The sequence below is a fragment of the Psammomys obesus genome, unplaced genomic scaffold (assembly GCF_907164565.1).
Source record: "Psammomys obesus unplaced genomic scaffold, mPsaObe1.curated_primary_1811, whole genome shotgun sequence".
NCBI lineage: Eukaryota > Metazoa > Chordata > Mammalia > Rodentia > Muridae > Psammomys > Psammomys obesus.
Window position 1 is genome coordinate 5596682 of NW_026585504.1, and position 13931 is coordinate 5610612.

Genomic DNA, 13931 nt, shown 5'->3' on the forward strand with positions numbered 1-13931 from the left:
ACTGATGAGATGGCTCATCAGGTAAGGGTGCGTGCCACCAAGGCTAAAGTCCTGAGGTTTAATTCAGGCCACCTTCCATAAGTTGCCTTTTGCCTTCCACATTCATGCTGTGGCGTATATGTGCTCACTCACACAGACATAAATGTTAAAACAAGGCCTTAAATTCCTCACTAAACTTACTGCTTCATGAACTGGCTGGTCCCAAAATTCTCCTCACTGCGGAAGCCAAGAATCCCGAATAGCAGTCCCTAATCCAGGGGAAGTCCTCAGGCTATGAGGTCTCTGTGCCCTCATGACCAAGATGGAAATATAAAACAGAATCAGCATTAAGCATTCAGAACAAGACCCACGTTTTTACCAGATCTACTTTTATTTCAGAAGGAATTTTGTATTACTGTATTTACTTTTATTTATATACAAGTGCTTCACATTTGCATTTAAAATGCAGACCCCTTAATTCTCTTGTTCCTGATTAAATTAGCTGTTATTTTACAATACAAAAAATACCAAAAATTGCAGTCCTAAATGTATGTATAACACCAACAACCCCAGCAATTAAATAGTTTACAATACTTACTCCATATTTACACGAGTGCAACAGATGCTAAATTACACAGATTAACAAACTAAGCTTGGATCAAAACAAACAAAACAATGAACTGTAAATAACCAGAAAACATTTCCAGAGGCAGAATTAGTTCAGCAGGCTTCCCTAGTGTTTTGTGCAGAGTCAAGTTCTGAGCGTAGCTTCCGTTATTGCCTTCAGAAGATAAGGTGCCAGTTTTTCTCTGCACCCAGGGCTCCCTGTGGGCAGGGTGTGGAGCTCCAGAGGCTCTGCTCAGCCAGAGGCCATGCTGACCATTCCAAAGCTGTGCTGGGGGGAGGCAGTGACCAGGATCAACATTTCAGATTTCCTCAGGGAGCCAGAAAGAACCTTTTGGCTTCTTGGTTCTGCTCCCAGGAAGCTCTCCTGCGATGACAGCTGTGTCTGAAGAGCTGTGTTTTCATTGAAGTCACTGCCCTAATGTTAGCTTAGCTTAGAAGTGTTTAGTAAATATTTGTTGAACTGATCAATTAAAGGACACCAGGGATCAAAGTTGTTCATAAAAACAGCACCATCCCCCAAGGAGACGAGTCACTCCCTCACCCTGCACACTCCACTGTGTCGAAGGAGAACGGGCACTGGCAGGCCGCAGCATTTCCTACCCACAGTGCTCTGCTCTTGTCATCCAATTCCCTAATGAGGTCCCATCTTACACTTCAAGCCTTCCAGATATTCTGGTATTTTCTCTTTGCTGACAGTTTTCTTCCAGGTTTGCTCAGGGGGCAATGGTTTGTTTTTTTTTTTTCCTTGCCACACCTCCTTGGACCTTTCAGATCCCTCTCCAGACTGTGTACAGAAGACCAGGACTGGGACAGGAGGCTGAGGTGTGGGAAAATGGTGCTATTTATCAACAAATGAACCCTCCCATCCCCAGTTTTTAGTATAAAAAGAACATGGTTCTCAGAAATTTCATTAAAATTTTAGACGAAGCCACGACAATGCAGCCTAGAGAGCCCCTTTGCATAATCTGACGTTCACAGGTGACAGTCTTTGAATTTGAAGAGTAACAGAACACCTTAGGACCAGACTGGTCACCCCACAGAGATGCCAGAAGTCACAAGGAGCATTTGAATTTAACAAGTGATGAACACGCTTGCTTCCTGAGTTCTTTTATGTACTACCATGTAAACACTCACTGCCTGGCTCTTCATGGGTTGGTTTGAGACAGACTCTTGCTATGTAGCCCAGGCTATTCTTGAATTCTTTGTTTTTGTTTTATGTGTATTGGGTGTTTTGCCTGCATGTTTGCTGTGCACCACAGGTGGACTACCACAAGCACCCAAGGAGGCCAGAAGAGGGTCATCTGGAATTGGAGTCACAGATGGTTGTGAGCCACCATGTAGGTGTTAGGAACTGAACCAGTGTCCTCTGCCAGAGCAGCCAGTGCTCTTTGTAGTCCCCATTTTTAATCTTCCTGACTCTATCTTCTGAATGCTAGGATCACAGCTGTGAGTCACCATGCTTGCTCTCTTCCTAGGTATTCTGAGAGCTGAATCATTGTTTAGAGTTACCTAATGGGCACAAGGCTACTGAACACAAGCATACTGGTACAGTGTGTGGCCTTATCAATGGATCAGGGCCTGGTAAGATGGTTTCCCAGAGCTTGGATACCCAGTATATGGCACAGAAACAGATAAGGTGAAACTCAGATGTTAATGTTTAATAAAAATACATTATGATACTTTTCTGTTTATGTACACCCTGAATGTCTGAACATTCTGGACACTACTGTATAGCTATGTACAAGTGCAAGGTGAGCATCTTTATGACCAGTTTATATACATGCTCTCTCGGGACAGTTACAGGGTCACAACCCTACTCCCTCTTGGTACCTGGCTCTGAGCTGAGCTCTTCTTCCCTGCCATTCCCCTCTGCTTTAAGCCTGAAGGCAGCTTAAAGGGCTGTAAAGGGTATGCAGGTTAAGTTGGCTGCTTCTCCATTTCTGGAGCAGAATTAAACGCCATTTGCTTCTTCCTTTCCAAAGAATAAACAGTATGTCTAAGGGAAAAACCATACGCAGGTAGGTGGGAGCCACAGTACGCATTATGTTAAGGTATGGGACTAACATAGAAGCAACTTCTTTGGCCAAAAAAGTTTGGTCCTTGAGCAAAGCAGGGGGAGTTTCCTTGTAGAAGGACCAACCCTAGTAGGACTTCCCTCTTTCTTTCTTTTGGCCAAGATTCCCTGGGCAGTTATGGAGATGAAGGCTAGACCACTGCAGATACTTACAGGTGCTGGGTTTTGGTAGGGGAGCCCCTAAATGCACAGGGGACAAGGTTGGGATCTTTTCCAGACCTTTCTGCCCTTAAATAATGGTGTGGAAAAGCAGTGTTTTGACAAGTGAGTCCCACAGCAGTGTTTAAGGTTCAGTGTGGAAACATCACTCCAGGAGTGTCTTGGTGGGGACGGTGTTAGGGTGGGGCTTAGAGAAAGGTTTCCTCTCTCGGCACTGCATTTAAGGGTGAAACGCTGCAGGTTTTGTTCTTCTGAGTGTTAGCTTCTCCAAACTCATAATCTGAGCATTGTGGCTTAGAGGGCTATTCTAGTCAGGTGACAGCAGAAGGACATGAAGCAGGAGAGGAAAGGTGTGAGGCTGCTGCATAATGCCAGAATACTGAGCACCATAAGTGGGGAAATACAATGTCCAGACACAGTCCTGTGGTGCAGAGAGGAGGACCATTCGCCTCTATTAATGTGTTTACGTTTTTGTTTGGAATAGGGTCTTCTCACTTCCATTTTCCCCATGTGCTTTTCATCCTCCTTAGCATTTACCTCCTCACAACTGCCAGCTGGGTCTGGGAGGAGGCTCAACCAAACCCTACCCGGGGAGATGGACCCAGGCCCCTTTCCAGGTTCTGAGCAGAGGCCGCCCCAATGCACAGCATCATCCCTCTTCTAGTGTTTACCCCGTGCAGCCTGGGGATGACCCGCAGGCTCAGTGGGAGCTGTAGACAGCCAGGTTTCCACACTCAGTGCTCTTTTCTGCTCGGAGAGGCGCATGACTGGAGCGAATGCGTTTCTGTGGTGCCTTGGCAGAAGGAACCCACAGGGTTGAGCAAGAATCAGGCTGGGTGGGTGGGTCCCTCAGTCCCTATTGCCAGCAGTCCCTAGTAAACGTTTCTTGGGATGAGAATTATTCTTTCTTGGCTGCAAATTAGACTTCAGAAAAAGAATGAAACGCAATGATAGCTACTTAAATTTCACGAGGATGTAGGAATGCAATCATGTAAAAAGTTACTAACTTCCCAATTGCTAGATCTATTTAAAGTCTAGGCACTTAGTGTGTGTGTGTATGTGCACGTGTGCATGTGTGTAAGACAGAGCAAGAGAAAGAGTGGATTAAAATGAATCAAGTTGCTACAGAGAATTATCTATTACATTTGTTAATACTCTAAACACCATTGACCTTGACGTTTAAAATAGCCCCCTTTGCTGGGCCTCATGGTGCACGATTTTTATCCCAGCACTCGTGAGGCAGAGGCAGGTGGATCTTTGTGAGTTCAGTCCAGCCTGTTTTACGTAGTGAGTTCGGGCCAGCTGGGGCTACACAGTGAGACCCTGTCTTCACAAAACAAAACAACACAAGGCCCCGTCAGTTATAATTGATATGACTTCCAAAGAGACAGACCGTTATTGGTTCTCAGCTCAAAGAAAGCTACTTCCTGGAAGAGAGTAAAAGTACATCTTGTGAAAAGACAGCAGCTTCAGATGTGAACAGCTCATCTGAGGAGTGTCGAAAAGACCACGCTGGAGAGCTGCTGACACAGGCCATTACTCTCGCAGTTGAGACTCCCAAGAGGAGTTTGCACAAGGGACCTCAGCATCACTTTTAGCTCTCACTGGTTCTACACCAGTCTCCTCCACCCATGAGTAGAGCAGATCATTCCTGGACTTGTAATTAAATTATCTCCTACACAAAAGTAAAAGGTTAGATGCTGGACACAGAAGGGATGAACTGTCAAAACAGCTTGTATGAACATGCACGTGAGTTGGCTGCTTCAAGGGTTTCCAGTCTTCTGCCCACACCTGCTTCCTGTCTGCACCCTCCCCTGTAGACGGCTTGGTGGGCCGCATGCCTCTCTGTGAGGGAGAGTCCCTGGCCCAGTATCAAATGCAGGTTCCAGGCTGTGCAGGGGGCTGCTGCTTCCGGTTTCTTACTGCTCCTGACTTCTCCTTGTATACTATCGGCATCTGCTGAGAAATGTCCACCAGGGCACTGGCCACAGCAAGACCTTGGAAGAACCCACAAGACAAGACACATGTCAAAGAGCAGCTAACTTTATATAAAATAATTTCAAATTTCCTTTTACATTTCCATAGTGAAAGATAAAGAAAGATACGCATGGGAGTCCTTCCATTTCACCCCCCCACCCTTTTCCACCTGGTTGCAGCTTCGTGTTCTTGCAGAGTTTATTTATGCACACCCAACTACTCATTTTTCTGTCTTCCACAGCAGATTGCCAGAGCAGAGTGCTCTAGCTCAGGATGGAAGCAAGTGAAAGGGAATGCAACCATGCTCTGAGTGTACAGCTTCTCCTGCCTGAATCCAGAGGGCAGCAGTAAAAACAGCACTGCTTCACAGTGAGATGTGATCCATCCTGTATCACTGGCTTAGTACTGGCTACTAAACTTGTGTGTTTGTGTATGTAAACCTTGCTGCACGTGTGAGGCAGAGGTCCACCTCCAGGAGTTGGCTATCTCCTTCTACCTACTGAACTCTGGGGATCTAGCCCAGGATCTAACCCAGGCCTGGAGGTGAGTACCTTTCCCAGCTGAGTGAACTCAGCATGACTTATTTTATATCTACACCATAGGCAGTGCTCAATACAGTATCTTTGGCTTGGTTTTGGAATAAGAAAGGTTCTTTAATCTCCCATGTGGCAAGTTTTCTTATATATGAAATAGGGCTGGGATAAGAACAGCACAAAGCTTGTGCGTGGAATCACACAGTGAACTGATGTAATCCTTTAGTTCACAGAGCAATCATCAGGAACCTTTACCACTTACTCTCAGGAACAACCCCAATGACCCTGCTCCTGCTTGTTTGCACTGGTAACCAACAAGCCAGGGAAGTCAGCCTTGCAGGGAGTTTCCTCTAGGAATTCTCACACTGGAGGAAATGGCCAGCTATACGCAACTCTACCGAGACTGCTTTAATGGCCAGAAGGGTCAGTCTGTTAGTCCACTCTACTGGGCCTGTAAAGTGAGAGGGCAGGAGGCAGGGACCAGTCTTTGGTGTACAGTGAGGAACAGTAGTGATAACGGTTATGGCAGAGGCATCTCCAGATGTTCTGGGAGTACAGAGAAAGGCACCACTAAAAAGAAGGGGTGGGCTTAGTGGCAGAACATTTGCTCAGCATGTGCCAGCCCCTGGGTTTGATGCCTAGAAAAGATTTAAAACAGTATTGGGAGTTGGGTGGTGTTGGTGCATGCCTTTAATCTTGGCACTTGGGAGGTAGAGGTAGAAAGATCTGAGTTCAAGGCCAACCTGGTCTACAGAGTGAGTTCCAGGATAGCCACGACTATACAGAGAAACCCTGTCTTCAAACTCATCTCCTCCAAAAAAGGAATGGGATAGGAGTTGGGTACGGTAATACATGTGTCATCCCCCAGCACTGGAGAGGCTGAGGCAGGAGGATTATGGGGCTAACGTGTGCTTCCTCACAAAGAAAAAGCACAGGGGGTTGGCATAGAAACCCTGCTGATGGGACGGGTCTCGAGTGTAGGGCTTCCGGAGGGTGGAGGCACTAGGTGAAGGAGGCAGGAAGGCTACAGACCTGCTACCTCTCTGTCCACCAGAGACCTTGCCTTTACGAAGCAGGAGATGGTGTCCAGAGTGCCAGATCGCAGAGTCACTCTGTTCTCAGTAAGGGCCTGGGGATGCCGTGGTGAGAGGAAGACAATAAACCCTGACCTCACCACTCACAAGGCTTCCCTTTTGAGGGACAGGTAACTGGAGGCCCTTCTGGAAGGTTCATGAAGGGGTCTTAGAGTTAAGGGTTAGACAAAGATAAAGGATATACCTTCCTTGCTAAACTCAAGGTTGTTTTGGCTGAGTCAATCCTGAATCCCTAGGACCACCGCAACTGAATATGGTCCTAAATGTTCACATTGCTTGAGGCATTCCTATTCAAAGCTTCTTAATCAAGATACTTCCCAAACTTCATTCCGTATTGCCCTTGTGTTATAAGTAAGAACTTTTCTTTCAACACAGGGTTACTATGTAGCCCTGCCTGATCTGGGCCTCACTATGTAGCAGTCTTCCTATCTCTGCCTCCAGCTTTAAGACAATATATAAATTATAATTTACATGTTTGATAGAAAAGTATAAAAGACACTGGTATTTTTATGTAGTAAGTTGTAAAAATGTTAATGATTGTTATGAAAAAAAAATAAAGAGTATATTTGTGTTTGATCCCCAGAAATATCCTCCCCTCCCCACCAAATTCAAAAGTATAGAAAGCATACAGTAGGAGACGGAGAGATGGCTCAGCAGTTACAAGCAGTGACCGCTTTTCCAAAGAACCTGGGTTCAATTCCCAGCACCCACATGGCAGCTCACAACTGCCTATAGCTCCAGTTCCAGGGGATCTGACCCCATCACACAGACACACATGCAGGCTGAATAGCAATGCACATAAAAAATAACAAACAAACAAGCCATTTAAAAAAAGTATAATAGTAAAAATAATTTCTTCCTATTCCTGCCCCAAATCACCACTGGTACCAGTTTTCTGAAGAAATGCTATTTTAGAAAAAAATATGAAGAATCAATGTTTGTAGTAAACGTACACCCAGAAGCTGCGGGGGTAGCTTGGTTGGTAGAACGTTGCCTGGTGTGCAGGAGCCCTGGCATTGTTCCTCCACGCCACATAAACCAGGAGTGCTGGTGCAGCACTGGGGAGGAGGAGGCAGGATGCTCACACGTTCGAAGACAGCCCTGGCTAGAAACTGAGTCTAAAAACAGTCCAGGCTCTTGCAGCCCCCAAAGCCTACATAATTATTTCAATAAAATTGCTAGAGAGGGCTGGGAAAAGAATGAACATTCGTCTGCATTAGCCTAGTAGAACTATACTTTTCAAAATCTCCTTTGTTTTCATAATACTTCTTTATGCCTCATATTTAAAATAAGAGTACAAAGCTGCACAATGAAGCGTCACACCTGTAATCCCAGTGCTCTGGAAGTTGAGACAGAAGAATGACTATGAGTTTGAGGCCAGCCTGGGCTATGTCATGAGTTCTTGTTTTGTTGTTGTTATTTGTTTTTTTGAGACAGGATTTCTCTGTATAACCCTGGCTATTCTGGAATTTACTCTATAGACTAGGCTGGCCTCAAACTTGGATCCACTTGCCTCTGCCTCTCCAGTGCTGGGACTAACAGTGTGTGCCACCACTGCCCAGCCTGCAATGAGCTCTTGCCCAGATTGGGCTGCATAGCAAGACCTTAAACAAGATGTAGAGCATGGCTAGAAATATCTACTTGGGCAGCACAAGATTTGAGGACATTGCTGAAAGCCAGGGGCATTGGCAATGATTATGAGCATATGAAGGAAGAGAAAGATAAATTTAAGGTAAGAACAAGGGGTTAAAAAAGGGCAGCGATCAACAGAGCCAAGGGGACCAGAAGGAGGTGTGATCTGAAGCATGAATGGCTGAGGAAGCTGTGCAGTGAGGAGGGTCTTGGACTTCTACCCCAGGATAGGAATGTCAGTGCTCAGAACACAGTTTGGGAACTATGGAATTGTCTCACCAAAGCTCTGTGCCACAGCTAGCACCATTGTGCAGTACCCCCATAACCAGGTTCTTTACAAAGAAGAAACATTGAGGCTTAGCGCTTCGTGGACCAATATTTGTCACTGCCTCCTGTGTACTCACCTGACTGACCAGGAGGAGGGATTCCTCCCAGTCCCCGAGGGAGCCTCACGAAGACAGAGAGGACTGCAGCTTTGTTGCCAAAGCAGGGCTCCAGGGCAATGGGCTTGGGAACAGTCTGGGGGAAGAAAACAAACACCACCATAACTTACTCTGCACTTCAGAGTCAGGTGCTTACATGCTCAATCAACACTCTTTGGCTATAGGAGGCTTCCACAGCCACTGTTCCAAAGAGCCACACGAGTGCCTGGGCAGGGCCTACACTGGGGGCTCTCTCTCAGTCTCAGGGCTGGCATGTCTGGTGCCCCACAGGAAAGCCTGCACACTTGGCGCAAACAGACTCTGATGTTATGGAGATGGCTGCCTGTTTTTCATCCATGCCTATTCTAACCACTAAGTCATAAATCTGTGGGTTTAAGAGCTTGTGAAGGGTAGACAGCTCACCAAACGGATGAGGAATGCTTCGGCTCTGGAAAATATATTCAGTGATTCAATGGTTAAGTGTACTTACTCATGTACAGGACATGAGTTTGATTCCCAGAACTCAAATGGCAGCTCACAACCATCTGTAACTCCAGTTCCAGGGGACCCAGTGCCTTCTTCCAGGCTCCGTGGGTGCCAGGCATGCATGTATCTGATACACAGCCATACAAGCAGGCAATATATATTAAAAAAAAACAAAACAAAAACAAAAACAAAAACAAAAAAAGGAAGCTAAGGAGGAACATGGGAGGGAGCCAGCTATCAGCACTCCTCCATTGTTTCTGCATCAGTTCCTGCCTGACATCCCTCAAAGAGATACTATGACCTAGAAGGGTAACTCAAATTAATCCACTCCTCACTGTGTAGCCCAGCAGAGCCTTGAATTTGTAACCCTCCTGCCTCAGCCTCCTGCTACTGTGAGCCACCAAGTCTGGCTCCCCCTGTTCTTAAAAGACATTTAGGACACTCACTAGCACTATGAAGGAATTCCTTTTTTGTACTCCTGGCCTTGTTATTACTTAGATTCATATTCTCTCTCCCTCCTCCCTTTCTTCTTCCCTCCTTCCCCCCTGTGTGTGTGTTGAACCTACCTAGCTTAATAATGAAAAAAAAAAAAAAAAAAGGAAAAGAGAAGGGTGTTTCCCCTTTTTTATGGTGTGAAACTGAAACACTGGAACTGCACTACTTATGCAGCAACAACTTCTTGGTTTCTCTTTCAAGCCTCTGGCAGTTACTATTTTATTTTGTCACAATGCAATTACTTATTCTAGATACTTTGCATATAGAATGATATAGAATCTTTCACTTAACACAATTTCATAAGGTTTACCCATGCTGTGGCATATATTAGGCTTTTCTTTCTTTTAAAGGATAAGCAATATCTAGTAGCAATAAACTACACCACTTTTCTCATTTGCTCACCCACTGACAGTACTTGATTGCTTTTACTCTCTGGCAATTATGAACGTGCTGTGACAAACACTAGCAGATAAGACCCCCTGCATTACATTTTTGTAGTTTTTGTTTTCTTGGACAAAATCTTGTCAGGTAGCTCAGGCTGGTCTTGAATTTACAGTGACTGTCCTGCACCTGTACTCCAAGTCCTGGCATTACAGGCATGTGCTGCCATGCCTGTTCCACCATTTCTAATGGCTACATCATTTTATAGTCTAACAAGGTGCACAACGGCTCCGACTTGTAAACGTTGTAATGTATGATGTGTGTGAATGTGCATGCGTTTACAAGTACATGTGCAGCTATGCATGTACATGTATGTGCACATGGAAGTCGCCCTCAGTTGCTTTCTTACTAAGGCAGGGACTCTTGCTGAACCTGAAGCTCAGCAATTCCAGGGAGCCTAGCCGGACAGCTTGCTTTGGGAGTCCTTTCTCTGCCTCCCAAGCACTGTCACTATACCTGCCTGGCTTGTAACTCAATACTGGGGCTCTGAACTCCAGCCTCATATTGGTGTGGCAACCACCTTATCCACTGAGCCATTTCCTCAGCCCTGTAAGTGGTTAAAAAAAAAAAAGTCAGGGTTTTGCTGGGGGCAGTGGTGCAAGCTTTTAATCCCAGCACTTGGGAGGCAGAACCATGTGGATCAAGGCCAGACTGGTTTACACAGTAGGTTTTAGGACAGCGAGAGCTATACAGTGAGGCCTTGTCTCAAAAAACAAAAACCCAAACCCAAAATATGTGTGTATGATGGGGAAATTGATGGTTAAATTTAGCTGCTTGCTTTTTTTTTTTTTTTTTTTTTTTTTTAAAGACAGGGTCTTACTATGTAGTGTGACTGGCCTGGAACTCAGAGATCTGCCTGCCTCTGCCTCTAAAGTGCTGGGATTAAAGATGTGTGCTACCATACCTAGCCCAGTTTAAGTATTTCCAAATAAAAACTTTAAAGTATTATGCCACAACACACTTAAGAGTAACAAGCTTAATTTACATGTTAAAAGTCTCCTGAACATGACTGGGTGATGATATGAACAACAACTGGAAAAGGAAAGCAACAGAGTACCTTACAGTCTTGGTGTTTCAGCTGACACAGAAGGAAACAAGAGGTAAACACATCGGAGCAGCTCCTGTCTCCAGTGTGCCAGACTCAGAGGCCTGAGCTCTGAAGAGCTGTACAGACTGCTTCTCACCTTTATACTTCCCCCAATAAGATCAGGGGGCTCTTCATCTGTTTCCAAGGCAACATTTACGGAAGCAAAGGGGCGGCTGGCCATCTGCTGCATCTCCCGAAGAAGTTGCTAATGAATGATATGGTATGTATTAATATGCTGAGTTTGAGATTTTATTTGTGAACACTAAATATTAAAAATACTGCACTCTCCCTGATTCAAACTGGTCAAATGCAAAGTGTTGCTTCTGTAACGGTTGAGAAAAACTGGGCGGCACAGGTATTAAATTCTGCTAGATGAGCTAACAGTACTGTATTTCCTAAGCTGGCATGTCAGAGTATCATTAAGTAGTGACTGGGCTGGCTTTCTTCCATGGGGTGGTTTTTGGGGTCGGGCCTGGCACTGGGTGGACATTCCTTCAGTCTCTGCTCTCTCTATTCTGTCTTTGTCCCTGCAGGTCTTGTAGGCAGGGTAAGTTTTGGATTGATGTTTTTGTGGTGGGTTGGTGTTCTCCATCTTCTAGGATTCTTGTTTAGATAGAGGGTGTCCTCTTCAGTCTCCATGGCTCCTGTTACTAGGACTCTTAGCTAGAGTCCCCCTCATATCCTCCCAGGGGCAGATTCTGACTTAGGTCTGCAGCTTGTTGCAAAAATGGCCCCACTGACCGTTTCTCTCTTCTCTGCAGGTCTTCTACCCTCCTGCCCCGGCTTTGCCCAGGTCTGATCTCTACTCTTATTTATCTTTGTGATCCCTCTTCTACCTTGTTTCCACTCTTCAAGCACTACCTTTGTTTATTCTACTTCCCCTTCTGAGGGAGATTTATACACCCTCCCTTGCGCACCTAGCAATGGCTTGAAACAGATACTGAGAATCACAGCCAAACATTGGGCAAAGCATAGGAAGTCTACTGAAAAAGTGTGTGTGTGTGTGGAGGGGGAGGAGAAATGGACCCAGAGGTGATAAAAGCTCCACAAGAAGACCATCCGAGCCAATCAACCAGGGCCCAGAGGGGCCTATGGAGTCTGAAGCAGCAACCAAGGACCATGCATGGGCTAGACCTACGTCCTCTACTTATAAGTAGTCAATGGCAGCTTAGGCTTCATGTGGGGGCGCTAGTTAGGGGAGTGGGTGACATTCCTGACACTGACTACGTTGCCTGATTTTTGATTACTTTCCCCTGGCGGGACTTCCCTACCAGGCCACAGGGGAGGAAGATGAATTCAGTCCTCATGTGAATAGATGAGCTGGGGTATGGGTAGGGGGACTCCCCTATTCTGAGGAACTGGGAGGGAGGGGATATAAGAGGCAGGGTGGAGTAGGAGGAGAGAAGGGAAGGGCCTATGACCGAGATGTAAATTGAATTAATAAAAAGATATAAGTTGAGTAGTGATGGATATAATGCTGTGGTGTCTGCTGGTTGAATATATACAAGGTCAGAAACTTACCTCTTCATATTTCTGTTACTAGATTAAAGCCAGTCTAACTTGCTTTGTGTTAAAACCTGAACCAGCCATTCCCAGAGCAACAGTAACAGCAACAGAAAAAGATATGGGTGATGGGCTGTGAGACTATAAGCCCCTGAGAGAGATCTAAACACCAAGAAATGTGGAATCACAGAGGAGAACGAGTGGGGCTCTAGATTTAAGGAAGGATGGATATGTTAGGGTAGGTGTTCAAAGCATCAAGGTTTCAGTGTCTTCTTTAAATGTGCTGTGTGTGTGTTTGTTTATCAACAGTGTCTCATGTAGCCCAGGTTGGCCTTAAACTCACTGGATAACCTTGAATTTCTTTATACCCCTACCTCAAGCACACATGGCTTGAAATGTGTTTTTATGCTGGTCAGATGAGATACTATAGCATACACCTGGAATATGGAATGTGGGCATTCCTATATCATTAACAATATGAGATGTCTTCTGAGTTTATGCCATGGAACATAAGTTGGTCTTGCTTCAGTCCATCTTCTAGGAAACTTGATCTTGAGGCTACATAAATCACTGCTTTATTCCAGAAGGGATTTTTTTATGGTAAATTTTTTCTTAAAACCCAGTAATAGATTCTTACTGTTAGATCACAGGGGCTGCTCCTGTGGAAGAGATCAGCCATACCTTACATCCTAAATATCTTCGCTAAACTGCTGAACTCGGGAACTCCTCCGTTACAATGTCCACAAATTAAGACTTTTCCTTTGTTCTCTGAGTTGCTGGTAAATACCCCATCACAGCTACTTAGTGTTAGGAGGGACTTGGTGACGTAATGTGTCTCCGCACAGCTCTCCACTGAACCTGGAAGGGATCTCCAGTTCCTCAGCAGACCTAGTCTGGGTTCTCAATACCCGGAGTGCAGGGTCACCGGAAGAGTCACTCCACTACTGTAACTCCAAGAGGACAGGAAGCGAGGTGGGTAAAGAACTTCCACCAGGGCCCGGGATACAGCCAGAACAGATAACAGCACCCTGACTGGAACAAGTCATAGCTGACCTTAATATTTAGAATGGTCAGCTTTAGAGTTACCAATGGTAAATGATTACTTTATTAGCTGAATGAAACAATCTAAGCAAAATTTTAAAAAACCTTTTAAAATGTTTATTTATTTCTATTTCATGTGCATTGGTGTTTTGCTTGGACATATGCCTGTGTGAGGATATCAGATCCCCTGGAACTGGAGTGACAGACAGTTGTGAGCTGCCATGTGGAGGCTGGGAATTGAACCCTGTCCTCTGGAACAGCAGCCAATGCTCTTAACCACTGAGCCATCTCTCCAGCCCTTAAAAAAAAACCTTTCTTAAGGGGGGTGGGATCATCTTCTAGTTTTCTCTCATGATGTTACAAATGTTTTCCAGTTGACTG

The 13931-nt window shown here is 45.3% G+C and overlaps 1 protein-coding gene across 1 annotated transcript in view; it reads right to left on the reverse strand.

Annotated features, from left to right (window-relative positions):
- Positions 1 to 351: 351 nt before the first annotated feature.
- Atrn (attractin) overlaps positions 352 to 13931 on the reverse strand; it is a 134945-nt gene continuing 121365 nt past the window's right edge. The window contains exons 27-29 of the mRNA XM_055610688.1: positions 11104 to 11211; positions 8480 to 8594; positions 352 to 4836 (exon numbers count right to left, since the gene is read on the reverse strand). Of these exons, the coding sequence (XP_055466663.1) occupies positions 4712 to 4836; positions 8480 to 8594; positions 11104 to 11211 (348 nt within the window). The 3' untranslated portion in view covers positions 352 to 4711. The remainder of the gene's footprint in view (positions 4837 to 8479; positions 8595 to 11103; positions 11212 to 13931) is intronic.